General features: G+C 37.7%; 1 protein-coding gene across 4 annotated transcripts in view; it reads right to left on the reverse strand.

Moving 5' to 3' along the window:
• The window catches only part of LOC106879926 (exocyst complex component 4), a 321,255-nt gene that overhangs the window by 245,540 nt on the left and 57,856 nt on the right, over positions 1–17,859 (reverse strand). For all 4 annotated transcript variants that reach the window (XR_016244259.1, XR_016244258.1, XM_089362568.1 and 1 more), the window contains exon 12: positions 1,438–1,512. Coding sequence is in view for 2 of the 4 variants with exons in the window: in XM_089362568.1 (XP_089218694.1) it covers positions 1,438–1,512 (75 nt within the window). In the remaining 2 variants the exon portion in view is untranslated. The remainder of the gene's footprint in view (positions 1–1,437; positions 1,513–17,859) is intronic.

A 17,859-nucleotide genomic window follows, 5' to 3' on the forward strand; every position in this document is an offset into this window, starting at 1 on the left:
AACTGCATAACTACTTTTTATAGCTTAGTCAGTAGTAGTACATATACACTTTCTTTGTTATCTACTTCCTCAGTAGTGCATACATATACACTTCTTATTGTTACCTATTTAGTCAGTAATACATACATACATATATATATATATATTTTTCGTGCGGGTGACACGTAAAAGCACCCACTACACTCTCTGAGTGGTTGGCGTTAGGAAGGGCATCCAGCTGTAGAAACTCTGCCAAATTAGACTGGAGCCTGGTGTTGCCATCCGGTTTCACCAGTCCTCAGTCAAATCGTCCAACCCATGCTAGCATGGAAAGCGGACGTTAAACGATGATGATGATGATGATGATGATATATATATATATATATATATATATATATATATATATATATATATATATATATATACACGCACATCTTTTGACACTTCCTTTGTTATATATTTGGTCAGTAGTATATACATAGCTGTCACAGACAGACTTTCACCGCCTTGTTCTTTGTTTTTGTACAAGATGACGATGACTGACATCACAAAAATCCTTGGAAAATTGCTAGTGGAGTCTAGAGTGGAGTGCTGGACCACCAACCTTCCAGGTCTCAGGTGGGAGTCTGTCCACTTTTACTGCCCTCCCACAGACAACCAAAGTTGTCTGTGGGAGAGAAAATTTTGTTCTGCTCTGATTTCAAATGATGAGTGGGATATGAAATACTCCTAAGTTTTGGACTGAGTGATTGGCACTGAGGAGAGTTTGAAAGTACTCTGACTACCACTTCAAGATAGAGGCCTTGCCTGGAAAAAGTGTCCTTCTGTCTGAACAACATGCTGGACTCTGGATCACATACAACTTTTAAGTCCAAGTACAGGTAAAGGTCACCAGCATCGAAGCAACTCTACTGAGGACACAGTTATGCTGGGCAGGACACATTACCTGAATGGAGGATTATTGACTTCCCAAGATCATGCTGTACAGTGAATTCTCCTCTAGTCACCGAGATAAAAGAGCTCCAAAGAAAAGATACAAAGATTCCTTAAAGAAATCCTTTGACACCAGCCACATTGATCACTACCAGTGATCTGTTCTTGCCACTAACTGTAAAGCCTGGTGCCTCACTGTCTTCTGGGCCTCCTTTGAAGATACTTGCAGGACCACCACTGCATACAAAAGACAAAGAAGAAAAACTAGGATGCTACAACCAACCTGTCTCCCCATGCAGTCATGCCTGTCTGTCCTGAATTGAACTTGCTAGGTATCAGCAAGCCTGCAACAGATATACATATCCCCTCTGTAAATCTTCACTTGCAAAGCCAATACAAGAAAAGAAGAAAAAAGCGCATACATATACATGTCTTTTGTTATCCAAAAAGTCAGAAGTACATGTACACTTCCTTCGTTATCTATTTGATCGGAAGTTCATACACACACTTCTTTTATTAACTTACCACAGCCTGAATCTTTGACCAAATATCCACCATATCATAGAGTAGTTGGTCAGAGCGGAGAGGTGCACCAGATGCCTGAAAATATCATTAGAATCCTTTATTTTATTAAAGAAGAAATTACAAATAATAATAGTAGTAGTAGTAGTAGTAGTAGTAGTAGTAGTAGTAGTAGTAGTAGTAGTAGTAGTAGTAGTAGTAGTAGTAGTTCTTTCTATCATAAGCACAAGGCCTGAAATATAGGGGTAGGAGACAGGCTATTATAGCAACCCCAGTGCTCTACTGGTACTTATTATAGCAACCCCAGTGCTCTACTGGTACTTATTTTATCAACCCCAAAAGAATGAAAAGCAAAGCTAACCTTGGCAGAATTTGAATTCAGAGCATAAAGACACAAAATGCTGCTAAGCATTTAGCCCAGTATGCTAATGATTCTGTCAGCTCAAACTGCCTTAATAATAACAACACTAATAATAATACTAATACTACTACTACTAATAATAATAATAATAACACCAATAATAATAATAATAATGATTAATAATACCACCAAGAGAGGAGGAGGAGGAGGAGGAGGAGGAGGAGGAGGAGGAGGAGGAGAAGAAGAAGAAGAAGAAGAAGAAGAAGAAGAAGAAGAAGAAGAAGAAGAAGAAGAAGAAGAAGAAGAAGAAGAAGAAGAAGAAGAAGAAGAAGAAGAAATGATAAAGAGCTGGAAACACTACTACAGACAGCACATGGTTTTACCAAGGAAATAGATATGAAAATCGGATTAGAAAAATGTGCCAAAGCAACCCTGAAAAGAGCAAAATTAGTTAAGAGTAGCAACATCACACTAGATAAAGCCAATGAAATAAGAGAACTAGACGAAAGCCAGCCATACAAATAATTAGGAGTCAATGAACTAGATAGGATACAACACACACAAATGAAAGAAAAAATAAAGAAAGAGTACTATAGATGAGTTAGATCAATACTGAAAACAGAGCTCAATGCTAAAAACAAGATAAAAGGTATTAACACTTTAGCCGTCCCAGTTATAAGTTACAGCTACAATATCCTTAACTGGACACTAAACAAACTATCTAAAATAGACAGGAAAACAAGAAAAATAATGACAGGATCTAGGATGCACCACCCAAAATCTGACATAGAAAGGCTACATATACAACGTACAGAAGGTGGTAGGGGTCTTATACAGCTGGAAAACTATTATAAAATAACCACCATAGGACTGCAAAAATACCTACTTCAGAAGCAAGGAAAACTAATACAAATAGCCACAAAACACGAGCAAAACAAAAAACTGTTTTCAGTATTTAAGGAAGCTGACAAATACAAACAAGAAATCATACTACCTAACAAATACGAAGAAGAAGAAGAAGAAGAAGAAGAAACAACAAAAGCTATAAAACAAATGAAATCCAAACTAAAACTAGAACAGCAACAGACCATGATAAAACGATGGCAAAAAAAGCCTCTACATAGTAAATACTGGGCTAAACTAAATGCAAAAGAAATAGACAGAGAAAAATCCCAGCAATGGTTGAGAAGCTCAGGACTCAAAGCAGAGACTGAAGGATTTTTAATTGCTGCACAAGATCAAAGCCTTCCCACCAGAAATTACCAAAAACATATAATGAAAAGAAACATAACAAGTAACTGTAGAATATGTGGAGATGGACAAGAAACAATAAATCATATTATCTCTGGCTGCCCAGCCCTGGCTAAGAAGGAATATATTCACAGACACGACAGAGCTGGGACCTATATACACTGGAAGCTATGCCAACACTATGGAATAACAACAGAAAAAAGATGGTATAAACACACGCCAGAAAAAGTCACAGAAAACAAGAAAGCAACCATACTCTGGGATATGCCAATACACACAGATAGAGAAATTAAGGCCAATAGACCAGATATAGTTGTCAAAGATCATGAAGTAAAAAAATGCTTTCTAATTGATGTATCAATACCAGCAGATGACAACGTTTCCCTAAATAAATGGAAAAACTTTCAAAATACAAAGACCTGGAAATAGAGGTAACTCGTTGTGGAATCTAAAAACAGAAACAATTCCTATCATAGTAGGTGCCTTAGGTATAACAAAAAGATATTCAAACAAATACATAACAAAAACACCAGGACTTACAGATATATATAACATACAGAAAATTGCACTACTGGGTACTGCACACATCCTACGCAAAACACTTTCAATACAGTAACCATAAGAGCATCACAGCAAACCACAGCACATACCCAAGGCACAGAGCTGCGCTTGGTAGTGAAGTGAAAGCATGTTATAAAAATAAAACTACTGAACAATAATAATAATAATAATAATAATAATAATAATAATAACAACATGGATGTGCTACACCGGGCTCCCTATACAAAAACAAATCTAATCCAATAACATCGATGGAATTAGGCAAAAGAACCAGTGGAAGATTTGAAGGAAGCGGTCTTTTAACGAAGATAATTTTTTAAAAAAATATTTTTTATTCTTAAAAAATGAAATTTCACTGCCATACAAAGCACAGGTCCTCCTATGTACGATGTCTCAATGAAACACGTGCGATCACACACGCAAAACCAACACCGGAAAGTTTACAAACTATATAAAAAAGAAATGGAACAAAATAGTAAGTACATATATTGAATAATTACGCAAACACTCGAACGTGTACACAATGATATATACGTTTTGATACCCATAGAACTACACATGCATCTTAATGTTTACACAACTACGTGAAAATCACAGGACACACTCACGCATACGAAAACACATATCACAAACGAAGCAAAACCAAAACTTTTTTTTCTTCTTTATTTATTTTCATTTTGTGAACAAACACAGACAGTGAACCATTCATAAGTTTAAAACGCCACATACACACACAAAAAAAAAATACACTATGCCCGGAGATAAATCTATCAACAAAAAAAATACAGATGAATGCCGATCTGCTAGCCTTAAAAAACTACGCTACGAGCAATGTTTACATGCTGAGAACTCGGTGACTGTGTTGTCTCAAAAAACTGACCCTAAACAGACAAATCCGTCCCCTAATGTCAACGCCAAAGTTCGTCATGCCTCAATGATAACAAAGCAGATCACAAACCAGATTGGTCGTCGACCGAATCACAAAGGGCCACTTACTCGAAATAGATCTGCTAGCCTTAAGAAGCTACGTCACAAGAGCTCGGAGACGGTGTTGTCTCAAAAAGTTTACCCTAAACAGACAGATCCGTCCCCTAGCGTCAACGTTGAAGCTTGTTATGCCTCACTGTTAATAAAACAAAATACAAACCGGAATGGTCACAGACCGGATTATAAAGGACCACTTACTCGGATAATGAACCAGATCCGAGACGAGAAATCTGCTACTGGTTCAAATCTTCCCGACACACAGGAGCTGGAAGTACCCCACAACCGGAATATTCCAACAGATGGCCATCCATGCTCGTCATCAAATAACCAAAAGAAAAAGAATGAAAAATGGTCTAGGGAAGATAATAAAGAAGTTCTTACAGCCTTCTACCATGCCATATATTTCCCTACAGATAAATCTAATACTGTACAAACCTACTTAAACTGGAGACAGAAACACCTTGAAGTAAGACCCTACATAGACAGTAACAAACTTGCCAACGTCAGAAGAAACATTATGAAAAAAAAATTACTAACTGAAGTAGAGATTGACCAAATTAAACAAGCAGTAAGGGATAAAAAGAATGAAACTGCAGCTAAAGAAGATACTACAGAGGAAATAATTATAAACCAGCCCAAGGCTGATGAAAATACAGTAATGATTGAAAGAGTTAAGGTAACTGATAGGCAAAGTGAAATACTCTCTGAACCAACCATAAACACTAAGGCAGGTGAAAATCAAATAGATGAAGAAAGTCATACAGAAATCGACGCAACAGAACTACATGATCTAAAAAATCAAATCATGCTGAAAATTAAAGAAACTAGTATGAATGAACGCGACACTCTCCCCAAAATTCGCAATTCTAACCAAAACCTGAAAATAATTGGTAAAATCCGCTTTGCACTTAAGGATATAATTTCAGCTAATGATGTTGATATTACAGATCTCAACCACCTGTACTATGCATCCGCAAGAATCTCAACGATTCTATGTGGTGAAAAGATTAGAAAAAGACAACACTCGCACAAAAAGCCTTCTTGGCAAAAACGCATTCAACACCAAATTAAGCTGCTTAGATCTGACATAGAATGTTTGAAAAACCTTAAATTTGACAAGAGTATCAAACCTACAAAGACCCAAAAACTAAAGAAAAAATATAATATGAAAACCATAGTTGACATCGATGCCACCATAGAATCCATCAAGCAAAAGGTATGTGCTAAAGCTGCCCGCATAGCAAGGTATGAAAAGCGTGTTAGATTCTTCCGAGATAATAACATGTTAAAAAATAACCCAAAAAATTTCTACAGGAAGATAGGGAAAACACCAGTAACAATAAAGTCTGTCCCATCAAAAGAAGAAGTGCAAGAATTTTGGAATAAAATCTGGGCAGAAGATAAAACACACAATGAAAAGGCCCCTTGGATTGATAGAATATCTACAGACTTAGACTCCTTAGAGGAGCAAAAGTGGGAGGGGGTCAAGGTAGAAGATATAAGATCTGCTCTCAGGAGGTCAACCAAATGGAAGTCTCCAGGAAAGGATAAAATTCCAACAACAAAATGAGACCATCGATCATGTTGTCTCCATGTGCAGTCTGCTTGCGCCTACAGAGTATCTCAACAGGCATGATAGAGCTGCACAATATATTCACTGGGTAATATGCAAAAACCTGGACTTGCCCCATGATAAAAACTGGTGGGAACACAAACCATCCCCAGTACTTGAAAATGATCACATTGCACTCCTCTGGAACTTCACCATTCAAACTGACAGAAAGATAGACGCAAATAGGCCAGACATCATACTGAAAGACTTCAGACAAAAATCATGCCTCCTCATTGATATGACTGTCCCAATCGATATAAACGTATCTGTCAAGATAAACGTATCTGTCAAGATAAACGTATCTGTCAATGTTTCGGCTGATATACCCTCCAGCCTTCATCAGGTGCCTTGGGGATATTTTGAACCTGGGTTCTCATTCCTAAGGTATTTTTCAATGTTATTATTATTTTTATTATTCAGGTCACTGCCTGGAATCAAACTTGGAATCTTGAGGTTAAGAGCGCGGGCTACTAACCCCAAGATTCTGAGTTCGATTCCAGGCAGTAGAATCAAATGTAAATAATGTACATAATTCCTCATCTCTTAAGTATAGAACTAGAATATTATATACATTTTGCCAATACATTACCTCTCTATACATTCTAGCAAGCTATTCCCCACTCAATACATTCTCCCAATACATCACCTACTCTATAGAGACAACAAGAATGATTTGTAAGTTTGACATAAGGTAGGATACATCAATTTAAATCAATCTCATTTTATTAATTCCTAAAGAATAAAAGACAAAGTCAACATGACAGGATTTAAACTTGGTGTCTTCCTTGACATGAGTTTGAGTAAGACCAACAAAGGAATACTACCCTCACATCTAAAATCCATGATTGATCTTGGTAGAGTTTGAGCTCAGAACAGTCACTTTATAGCACAACCAAATTAGCCTAGTATTTAACTGGTACTTATTGTATCACTACTAAGAGAGACAAGAGATGAACAGCATGAATACACAGGCATGTAACTAAATCTTGGAAGGCAAATTAATCTTTCATTCAAAGATGAACCAGTCCCTCCTCCTCAGAACATCATCCCATTCTGGAATTTCTTCTCTGCCCGTGTTTAACTTATTACTATTCAAGAAGAACATTAACCACATTGAATCTTACTAATCTGAGGTATTCCAAAGGCTATGGGCAAAGCATCTCTCTCCAGACCAAAGCAATAAAACAATTAAAACAAAACAAGTTAGGCTTCTATATTTGTTTTGCAAGATTTTTGATGTGAAATCATGTGTTGAAACAAATATTGTAGTATTTGGGGATGGTCATATTGCCAGTTTAGCCAATAAAAACACACGCACTGTATATTTGGTGTTAATTTGCTTCAGCTTTATACTACATTACATTACATTAATCATATTTCGGCCAGAGTTCTTTCGTCTTATATGTGTGTCCCTCCTTGCTAACGATCAGCCATTTGGCTGATCGTTAGCAAGGAGGGACACACATATAAGAAAGAAGAAAGCAAAGGACCACTGATGAGGTCACAGAAGTGTGACGAAAGAACTCTGGCCGAAATATGATTAATGTAATGTAATGAAATATAAAGCTGAAGTAAATTAACACCAAATATACAGTGTGTGTGTTTTTATTGGCTAAAGTGGCAATATGACCATCCTCAAATACAACAATAAGTTAGGCTTCATTATACTAATATCAACAACAATAACATGAACAACAATAGCAACTGGTGCAATGACAACAAGCATGATGTAGTATTAACCAGACATAACAACAGCAACTGAAGCATGCAAAAATATTGATTTCCAAAGGATCAACCTCCAGAAAGTAGAAGTCAGAAGTTTTTGAAATCATCCATCAGTAGCAGAAGTTAGTGAAATATGAAATGAGAGTACCTGAGGATGCACAGGCATGGTCAAAAGTGAATTCACAATTAAGTAGGGTTTTAATTATATTGTGCAACATAAATTATACACACACATGTATAGCCTCTTAATTTGACAGACAGAGCACAGAAGGGTTAGTGAGAGAGACGGAGAGAGAGACGGAGAGAGAGACAGCAGGTACTCTGTGGTGTAATAACTGATGCTATGTGATGTGTAAGTATGCATGCACACACACACACGTGTATAGGTCATCGTCAACTTACGACCTATCTGACTTACAACCGATCGACTTTACGATGATTGGCATGCCAGCTCCCTGCAGCAATAATAAATAGTCCAGTTGAAACCTAATGGGTTTCATTTCTTAGAAATTAACCCCTCTGTGGATGATGTCAGCTAACAAACGTTTCCCCTAGGTTTTGGTTATCAATCGCCACTGTGTTGGATGTCTATCCTGTCACGAAGACATCAAGGCAACCTCATATTTATTTATAAGACGACTGCTTGACACTCCGAAATTTGTGACTAACGCCAGTATAATAGTATAACACAGAATACTGTGTGTGACTTATACCTGAGAATGTACCTTAAGAATGTAAAAATATAAAACAGAGCTATGTAGGTCTATAGGCCGACTTATGACCAGTCAGTCGGAATTGATTGTGGTCGTAAGTCGACAACAACCTGTATATCTTTTCTTTTTTTATCCATTAGAATAGAATTTTCCTACAAGCAAGAAATTAGTTTCTAACAGCAGCAAAATTTCTTTGCTGCAACTTAGGTAACAACAATAAAGATTTGAATAGTGAACTTTACATTAGTTAGATCTGTTCTGATTTGATGAAAGTTGTGATGGCAATGTTTTACCAAGATTTCTCCAGTTGAAACATAGGTATCCAATAACAGAAGCATTGTCTATGTTTAATACAGGTTGTTTTTCCTATGGATAGCATTTATATTGCTTAAGCAAGAACATCATGCCACAATAAAAAGTAGTATGTTGATGGCATTTTGAGACACCTGTTGATCATGTGTGTAATATCTTCCACAGAACTGAGATATAATCAACATTTTGAGGCTTGTCTTATGAGTTTAAAGGCTTCATTTTCTCTTTTGCTCATTTGACATTTTAAAGCTATTTCCCACTCATGGATAACAAAAGCCTGACTGTACTGTGGATGCAATGGTTATAAGTCTAAGAGAGGTTACAAATCTTGTAAATGTTAGCATCATTCTCAAGTTTATAAAAAACATACCAATGAATATCTGCTGTATGAATGTGTTTGTAATTTTGTATTAGGTTGTCCAGAAAGTTCTGAGTGTTTTTAAGCAAGCAGAAAATGTTGCAAAGACTTGCAAAAACATGTGTAAAGTTTATGGTGATGATGCTGTAGGTGAATCAACTGTTTGAAGGTGGTTTGCAAAATTTGAAGCTAGAGAGTTTAGCTTAGAAGATGACAGTCACAGTGGAAGACCTTCAAAATTGGATAAAGATGTTTTGAAGGCAAAAATTGAAGAAAACTCAAATATCCTGATTGGAGAACTTGCAGAGGAGCTGGAAGTTTCTAAAAGTATGGCTCATGAACACTTAGTGAAGCTAGGATACATTTCTCACTATAATGTATAGGTCCCTCATAAACTCTCAGAAAAGAATTGCTTAGACCGGTATTCCATTTGTGATATGCTTTTGAAACAGAATGACAGCATGCCTTTTTTGTAACAACTTGTGACTGGAGATGAAAAATGGATTGTGTACAAATACATAGTGCAAAAAAAATCCTGGAGTTTGCGTAAGGATCCCCCAAAACAGCAACCAAAGATGAATATCCATGCCAAAAAAAGCTATGCTTTGTGTTTGGTGGGATCATAAAAGCATTATTTATTATGAGTTTCTCCCACAAAACCAGACCATTAATTCTGATGTGTACTGTCATCAGCTGGCTAATTTGAACTAAAAAAAAATCGAAGAATTGAGGCCAGAGATTGCCAACAGAAAGGAGTAGTATTCCAACAAGACAATGCCTGACCACATGTATCTTTGACTACCTGAACATAGTTACATGAACTTGGCTGGGATCTCTTATCCCATCCACCATATTCTCCTGATATTGCACCATCCAGCTACCACTTGTTTTTGTCTCTACAGAATTCATTGCAATGAAAAACATTTAACGATTTAGATGAAGTGAAAATGCATCTAGATAACTTTTTGTCTTCAGAACCAGTCAAATTTGATGAAATATTTAATGGAATATTTAAATTGCCTGATAGATAGGCAAAGGTCATTAATAATAATGAAAATTATTTCATTGAATAAAGTTTATTGAAAGGTCAATTATTTACATCCTTTTTGGCAAATTAAAAAATGCTCAGAACTTTCTAGACAACCTAATATGCATTTGTGTGTGTTGACTGGGAGGAGGGAGGCAATATGCTTGCATGTATGCAAGTATTAATGTATGTATGAGTAGATTTCAAATCTGTAATCAAGTGTCCTGGCACAGCTACTTCAGTAAAACTACTCAATCTAAATGATAATGGTGATAATAAAAAATGTACTCTTATTATTCATGTAAGTTTCAAATGTGTTTTGAAGTTATAAGTAGATGTGTATAGGGGCAGGTAGGGTGTCAAACAGATGTTGTGGCCTGTATATCTTTCCAAACACCAATAACAACATTAAATATAAAACAACTTGAAAGTCTCCTGTTATTTTTTAGAGGTTGGGTAGAGAAAACAGCTTTTCCAATTAAAAGATCCAGCATGAGGCCTGAAATGTTTAATGGGTAGTTGTAAGGTTCATGCTTTTCTAAACAACATCAAAATAAAAACAGTGCTTGCCTATAATACAAAAGTGAAGAGATGGCAGATTCTGTGTGTTATTATTATTAATATCATCATCATCATTTAACATCTGCTTTCCATGCTGGCATGGATTAAATGGTTTGACAGGAACTGCACCAGGCTCCATAGTTTGTTTTAGCATGATTTCTACAGTTGGATGCGCTTCCTAACACCAACCACATTACATAGTGTGCTAGATGCTTTTTATGTGGCACCAACACCAGTGCTTTTTACATGACACCAGCTCCAACAAGGTCACAAAGCAGCTTGCAAGACAAAACTCTTCAGGTGAAATGAAAGTGGGGAGTATAATTCAGGAAGAGTGGTTCATGCCAGTTGAGAAATTAAAGGTAAAGAGGGACAAAGTTAGGTGTCTTGCTGTAGAACAGATACATGGATACACCAGTTGAAAGAGAAAAGCAAGCAAGTTAGATAAAGAGATTAGGTAAGTGAGACAGTAAAATAAAGAGAGCAGCAGTGAGAGAGATAGTGGCAAAGATGTGTCAAAACATACCCTCAGGGGACATTGGCAGTGGTGAGAAGTGAGATGAGATAGGTTTGAACTGGGTAAGTGGGCAGGAAAGAGGTGACTGTAGCAAATAATGGAGTGAAATATAGAAAAGGCTTGGAGGTGGGGGCTGCAGTAGATGTGTGATGGTATTGAGGGTGATAGCAGGTAATGGTGTGTTAATGATGGAGAATAACACAAAGGTAAGAAGGCACAGGGAAAGATGCTGATTGGTGATAACAGTAGGCGGTGGAAGATAATGGAAGTGGTTTGCAACAGGAAGGGGCATGGAAGGTAACTGGGAAAGCAGAACGATGTAGTATGTACCTACTCTGCTCTTAGGTGATAGGGAAGTGGTGGCTGTTAGGGGGAAAAATAAACAGATCAGAAAGGATGGAGGTGGGGATGGGGGCAGAGCCCCTCATAAACATGCATTACCAAGGTGGTTTTAGAGTATCAATCCTGCTGAGATGGATGGATATACACACACACACACACACACACACACACACACACACACAAAGACAAAGAGAATTGTGTAAATAGAAGGGAGATAGAAAAATCAATCTAAAACAATAAAAATACTGAACTTTTAATAAAGCAGCTGTAATAGTTGTATTGGTAGTAGAGGTCATAGTAGTAATAGTAGAAAACATGAACAATGACAAGCAAAAGTATTTTGTTTTTTGTTTTAACAAACAACAACAGAGCTAAACCAAACATATTGATCATACCAACTTCTCATCTTTTTCACTCATTGATTGCTGTTGAAGGGAGATGAAAAAAAAAAATGGAAAATATAGCAGCATGTTGCAGGCTTTGAAACAGAAGGAAGTAGTCAAAATATAGAAGTAAAACAATTATATCATTCACATCAAGATGGAATCTTTGTAATCATTTAAAACGTACACACTTAAATTCAATTTTACTTTAGTATTGTTATTTTGTCCACCACATGCCTTTCTATGCTTGCATTGGTTGGACAAATAACATACTAACTTTGGTTGCAGCAATCCCAAGGGATTTTAACAAGTCTTGTGTATCACAGAGCTGGTATGCTATGAGGACAAGGTCAGTATAGTCAAGTTTAGAGACACATGCTCTGTTGCTGTCTTGACTGTTTCTACTTGATAATGCGATCTTGGCCTACATCTTGAAGCAAAGTCTTGATCCACCACCCCTCCTTACATCTACACATATATTGTTCATGGTTGTCCAATGTCTATTTTTCCACGGAGGCTTATTTGAGGTCGCATTTTATGACTGGATGCCCTTCCTGTCATAAACCTTTACCTGTTTTTCAAGGGAATTTTTATTACATTAGTCTTTGAAAAGTATTGAGTGAATGGCTATAATGTCATACTTAGACAGGAATTTTTGGCATAGTTTCTATATTTGGATGCCCTTGTCACTAATCACTTTGCAACATGGACAGAGTGTATTTTGGTGTGCCACCTGCCTAGTGAGGTTGTTTCATATATGAAGAAATTAGAGTCTTCCTTATCTTTTGTGATCTCTTATTTCTAGATATATGGCTTGATATACAACTTCCCTGTCCCTTCCATTAATTCTTTCAATTTTGACATGCCATTAATCATGCCATCTGCCAAAATTGAAGTGTAGCTTCAACACTGTATAACCTAAATTATTGATGGGGGAGATGGTGGGCTCCCAAGCTCTAATTCTCAAAAATTTCATCTCGCTTGTCTAAAACGTTGCTAGCTACATTAAGCAAACCTAGTGAATTTTTGTGTCTTTGTTCATTCCGTTTGGTTACTTGCTTTATTTTATTTTGCACATATTATATCTAAATCCTCACTTTTTCCCATGATATATGTTAAATAGTAGCTTTTGCTTTGTTTGCTTGGATATTTTATGGCATTTATCTGGGGAATGGAGCAGCTATGCTGTTTGGTCATTTGCTGTCTTGACTTCAGCATGAGGGTATTACTTCCACTCCCAGTAAATCAGCTCCCTCAAGGTCTTATTCCTTATATTTGCAATACTTGGCATAAAAAGCAGATGTGTTATGAAGAAGAAATGTTCAGATAAGCAACCTTGTTTACACTATCTAGCACTTCAAACCTCACTTTATATCACTTATATTATTTATCTATTTATTTATAAAGCTTTGTTTATTTCCATGTTTCTTATTTCCTGTAGCTTTAATTCTCAAAAATTTCATCTCACTTGTATTATGTCTAAAACCTCACTAGCTACATTAAGCAAACCTAGTGAATTATCGTCTCTTTGTTCGTTCTGTTTCATTATTCACTTTATTTTATCTTGTTCATATTATGTCTAAATCCTTGCGTTTTCCATGCTATATGTTAAATAGTAGCTTTCGTTTTATTTGTCTGGATATTTTATAGCACTGTTATCTAGGGAATAGGGCAACCAGGCTGTTTGGTTATTCATGGTGTACCTGCCCAATCCAACTCCTCTATCTGTATTAGAAGTAATTCTCTTCCACCTGTATAGCATCTGGGTGGTTTTCATGGTGTACATGGTAGCAACGGTTTTGGTTCCCATAATGAGGAGGGAAACAGGCTACTGGAGTTCTGTGATGCAAGTGATCTTATGATCTGCAATAGTAACTTCACAAAAGTTGTCAGTCCTATCAATCTGGTAGGCACACTAGTCAGATTAACTACATCCTCACCAGAAAATGGGAAAGATAGCTGCTTATAAATGCCAAAAAATTCTCAGGTCAAGAATGCACCCCTCAGCAGATGTTAGTCATTAGGGACTTCAGAATCAGGGTTAAAAGGCTGCCCAGAAGACAACCAGTGTGGAAAAGAAAGGGCTGGAAGCTTAAAGATACTTTGACTGATCAGGGATTTAGAGATGTGTTACTTGAGACATTTGACGAAAAAGAGGAGGATATAATAATATATAATGTGGAGGACAACTAGAGTTTCCTAGTAGACAACCTGCTGAGGGCCACTGACCAAATTTGTGGCTGGTGCAAAGTCCCTTCTGAACCTAAGGTAACATGGCAGTGGAACAGTGTATTTGACAAGGCTGTTAGAGAAAAGAAACAGGCCAGGAAGGACTGTAAGTGTGGTGGTAGCAGGGAACTGTATCAAATAGCCAGAAGGGAGACTATTTAGTCAGGAGAGAAGCAGAAAAGAAGTTTGCCAATGTTCTGCGATGTAAAAGACTTGAAGTATTTTGGATTGCAAAACAGAAAGTCCCAGGCCCATCAAGAATAACTTCCAAGATGCTTAAAATATCTGGTGGAGTTGGATATGGCCTAGTCATATCCATTGATTGGTGTAGCAGGATTATAGTCAACTATAAACGCAAAGGCAATGACTTAGAAATCATTACAGAGGCATCAAATTGCTGGTTTAGGAGATGAAAGTCACAGAAAGAGTCATAGCTCAATTAATTAGGAAGAGAGTTAGCATAGATGAGATGCAGTTCGGATTTGTGCCATATGGGAGCATGACTAATGCTATATTCCTGGTTAGGCAACTGCAGGAGAAGTATTTAACCAAAAATAAACCTCTGTACCTGGCTTTTGTTGACACGGAGAAAGCCTTTGACAGAGTCCCCTGCTCCCTTATCTGGTGGTCAACGCAAATATTAGGGATAGATGAGTGGTTAGTGGGAATGACACAAGCCATATACTGGGATGCTGCCACTAAGGCGAAGGTTGACGAGTACAGCAATGAATTCAGAGTGCAGGTAGGAGTTCATCAAGGCTCAATTCTCAGCCACCTCTTGCTTATCTTAGTCCTCTAGGCCTTAACAGAGGAATTCAAGACCAGCTGTCCCTGAGAGCTCCTCTATGCTGATGACCTTATTATTATAGCTGAATCACTACCTGATCTAGAGAAGAAATTTCAGGTGCAGAAACAAGGTCCGTAATCTAAAAGCCTTAGAGCTAATTTAGCAAAAACCAAAGTCCTAGTAAGTAGGAAAACAGATAAATCACAACTTCCTTCTGGGAGATGGCCCTGCTCGATATGTAAGAAGGGTGTTGGTAGAAACTCCATATGTTGTACTAAGTGTAAGCTTTGGACACAAGAGGTGCAGCGGTTTCACAAGTAGGTTAAGGGAGAATATAGTCTTTCTGTGTGGCAAATTTGCAGGTACAACAGGCACTAAAAATGCACAGACAATTGACTCCCTCAAATGCTCAGGGGGAACAATAATAGTTAATAGCTTCAGTTACCTAGGAGACCAAGTTAGCAGTTCTGAAAGTATAATTACGAGAATAAGAATGGGCTGTTCAAGTTCAAAGAGCTTCTACCTTCGTTGGTAACTAAGGGCCTCTCCCTCAGAGTGAAAAGCAGACTGTATGATGCCTGTGTATGTACAGCTATGTTACATGACAGTGAAACATGGGCTTTGGGTACAGACGACTTGCAAAGGCTTGAAACAAATGAAGCTAGCATGCTCCGCTGGATGTGTGCATGCACGACAGAGTGTAGATGATTTAAGAGGCATCAGGTATTGTGTGCAAGAGAGAAGACTGTACTGGTTTCGTCATGTGATGTATATGAATGAGGACAGCTGCATAAAGAAGTGCCCAGCTCTAGTTGTGGAGGGTACCTGTGGAAGGGGTAAACCCAGGAATACATGGGAAGAAGTGGTGAGAAAGGATCCAGCCACAGAAATCATGCCACAACAGACAATTGGAGTCTGGACAGCTCTGTGTCAAACCGTCAAACCCATGCCAGCATGGAAAGTGAATGTTAAATGATGATAATGACAGCTGTGGCTGTGTGGTTGAGAAGTTCCCTTCCCAGCCATGTGGTTTTGTATTTTGTTTCTCAATGCAAAGACTTGAAAATATGAACATCAATGAAGATGAAAACTGCCAGCCAATTTGTTCCAATAATACCACACAAATCAAGAAAATACCTTACGTTCTATCTTGCTGATAGTAATAAAGACTTCTTTACATGAAGAGCTTCAAAACATCTGACAATCAAGTATTTCAATGTTAACAAGGTTTGCCTTCTTCAGGGCATTCTTTTCTATGGAACTGAAATCTGCACTATAAAGAGAAAACTTCAAAAACATCTTGCTGGTATATGCTACAGACTCCTCATGCAAACTCAAAACATGTCATGGTTTGAGCATAAGACCAAAGAAAAGATTTAAGAATACAAGGGGCATTCATTAAAGATTTCCCCTGACCCACTTCCCAAGGTCAGAGATAAACAAAACTTGGCATAATTATTAGCTCTTCTCTATATAACCACCACCAATGGTGACACACTTTTCCCATCGCTTTATGCAGTTGTGAAGATCTTGTCTGTAGAAGTCAGTAGGTTGCATCTGGAGCTAAGACTTTACCTTTGAAATAAGTGCTTCCCCTTCAAAAGACTTCATGGTTGGAAAGAGGTGGAAGTCAGATGACGCAAGGTTGGGAGAGTAAGAGGGATGAGGAAGGATTTCATAACCGCAGGAGTGTACTTTCATCTGGGCAACATGCGCATTTTGAACTGGGGCATTGCCTTGGAGGAGGCAGACTCCTTTAGTCAGCATGCGATGCTTCTTTACTCTGATTGCATCCCACAATTTCTGCAACAGGGAAGCATAATATGCTCTGTTAATTGTGGTGCCCTTTGCCAGAAAACCCATCATTGCTACTCCACGCTGGTCCCAAAAGACTGTGAGCATCACCTTGATTGCTGAGGGTTGGACATGTGCCTCCTTTGAAGGTGGTGAGTCATCATGCTTCCATTGCTTTAACTGGACTTTAGTCTCAGGATTATAGTGATGGACTGTGTGATAAGTCTGCTGCAAAAGTCCTCCTCATTTTCTTGGTACATTGCCAGAAGAGCCTGAGAGCAAGTGACTCATTCCTGCTTCTGAAAAAGTGTGAGCATCTGATGAATCCATCGCGCAGACAACTTCTAAATGTGCAAATGGTTGTGAATGATTTTTTCCATGGACCCTACACTTATCTTCACTTCTTGGGCTAGTTGCTGAATAATTATGTGGTGATCCTCCAAAATAGCATTTTCCACTTTATGGATGGTGTCGTCATCAATGGCGGAATGTGGTCATCCAGGAATAGGAGCAGTTTCCACCGATGTTCAACCACATTTGAACTGGCAATGCTAGTATTTGACTACGTCTTATGATGATGCATTGTCACCAAAAACTTCTCACATCTCATCGAAAATCTCTTTTGGTATATGACCTTTCAAGTATAAGAACCTGATCACTGATCTGCATTCAACTGCCTCCATTACAACACCTTAGTCCACTTCAGCAGCCATAAAAGACAAATAAATACTAGTGGAAAGCTGCAATTTACAATGTGACATGTATGATTATACCTGTACAAGTTCCATTTCCTGCAATAACTGGAAGTGGGCCAGGGGAAATCTTTAATAAACACCCCTTGTACATTCCACTCATCTCTAGTATTATTTCTCAATGAAGGACAGGCTATGCTGGCTACAGCTATC

Source organism: Octopus bimaculoides, chromosome 14 (assembly GCF_046866305.1).
Source record: "Octopus bimaculoides isolate indiv1 chromosome 14, ASM4686630v1, whole genome shotgun sequence".
NCBI classification, from domain to species: Eukaryota; Metazoa; Mollusca; class Cephalopoda; order Octopoda; family Octopodidae; genus Octopus; species Octopus bimaculoides.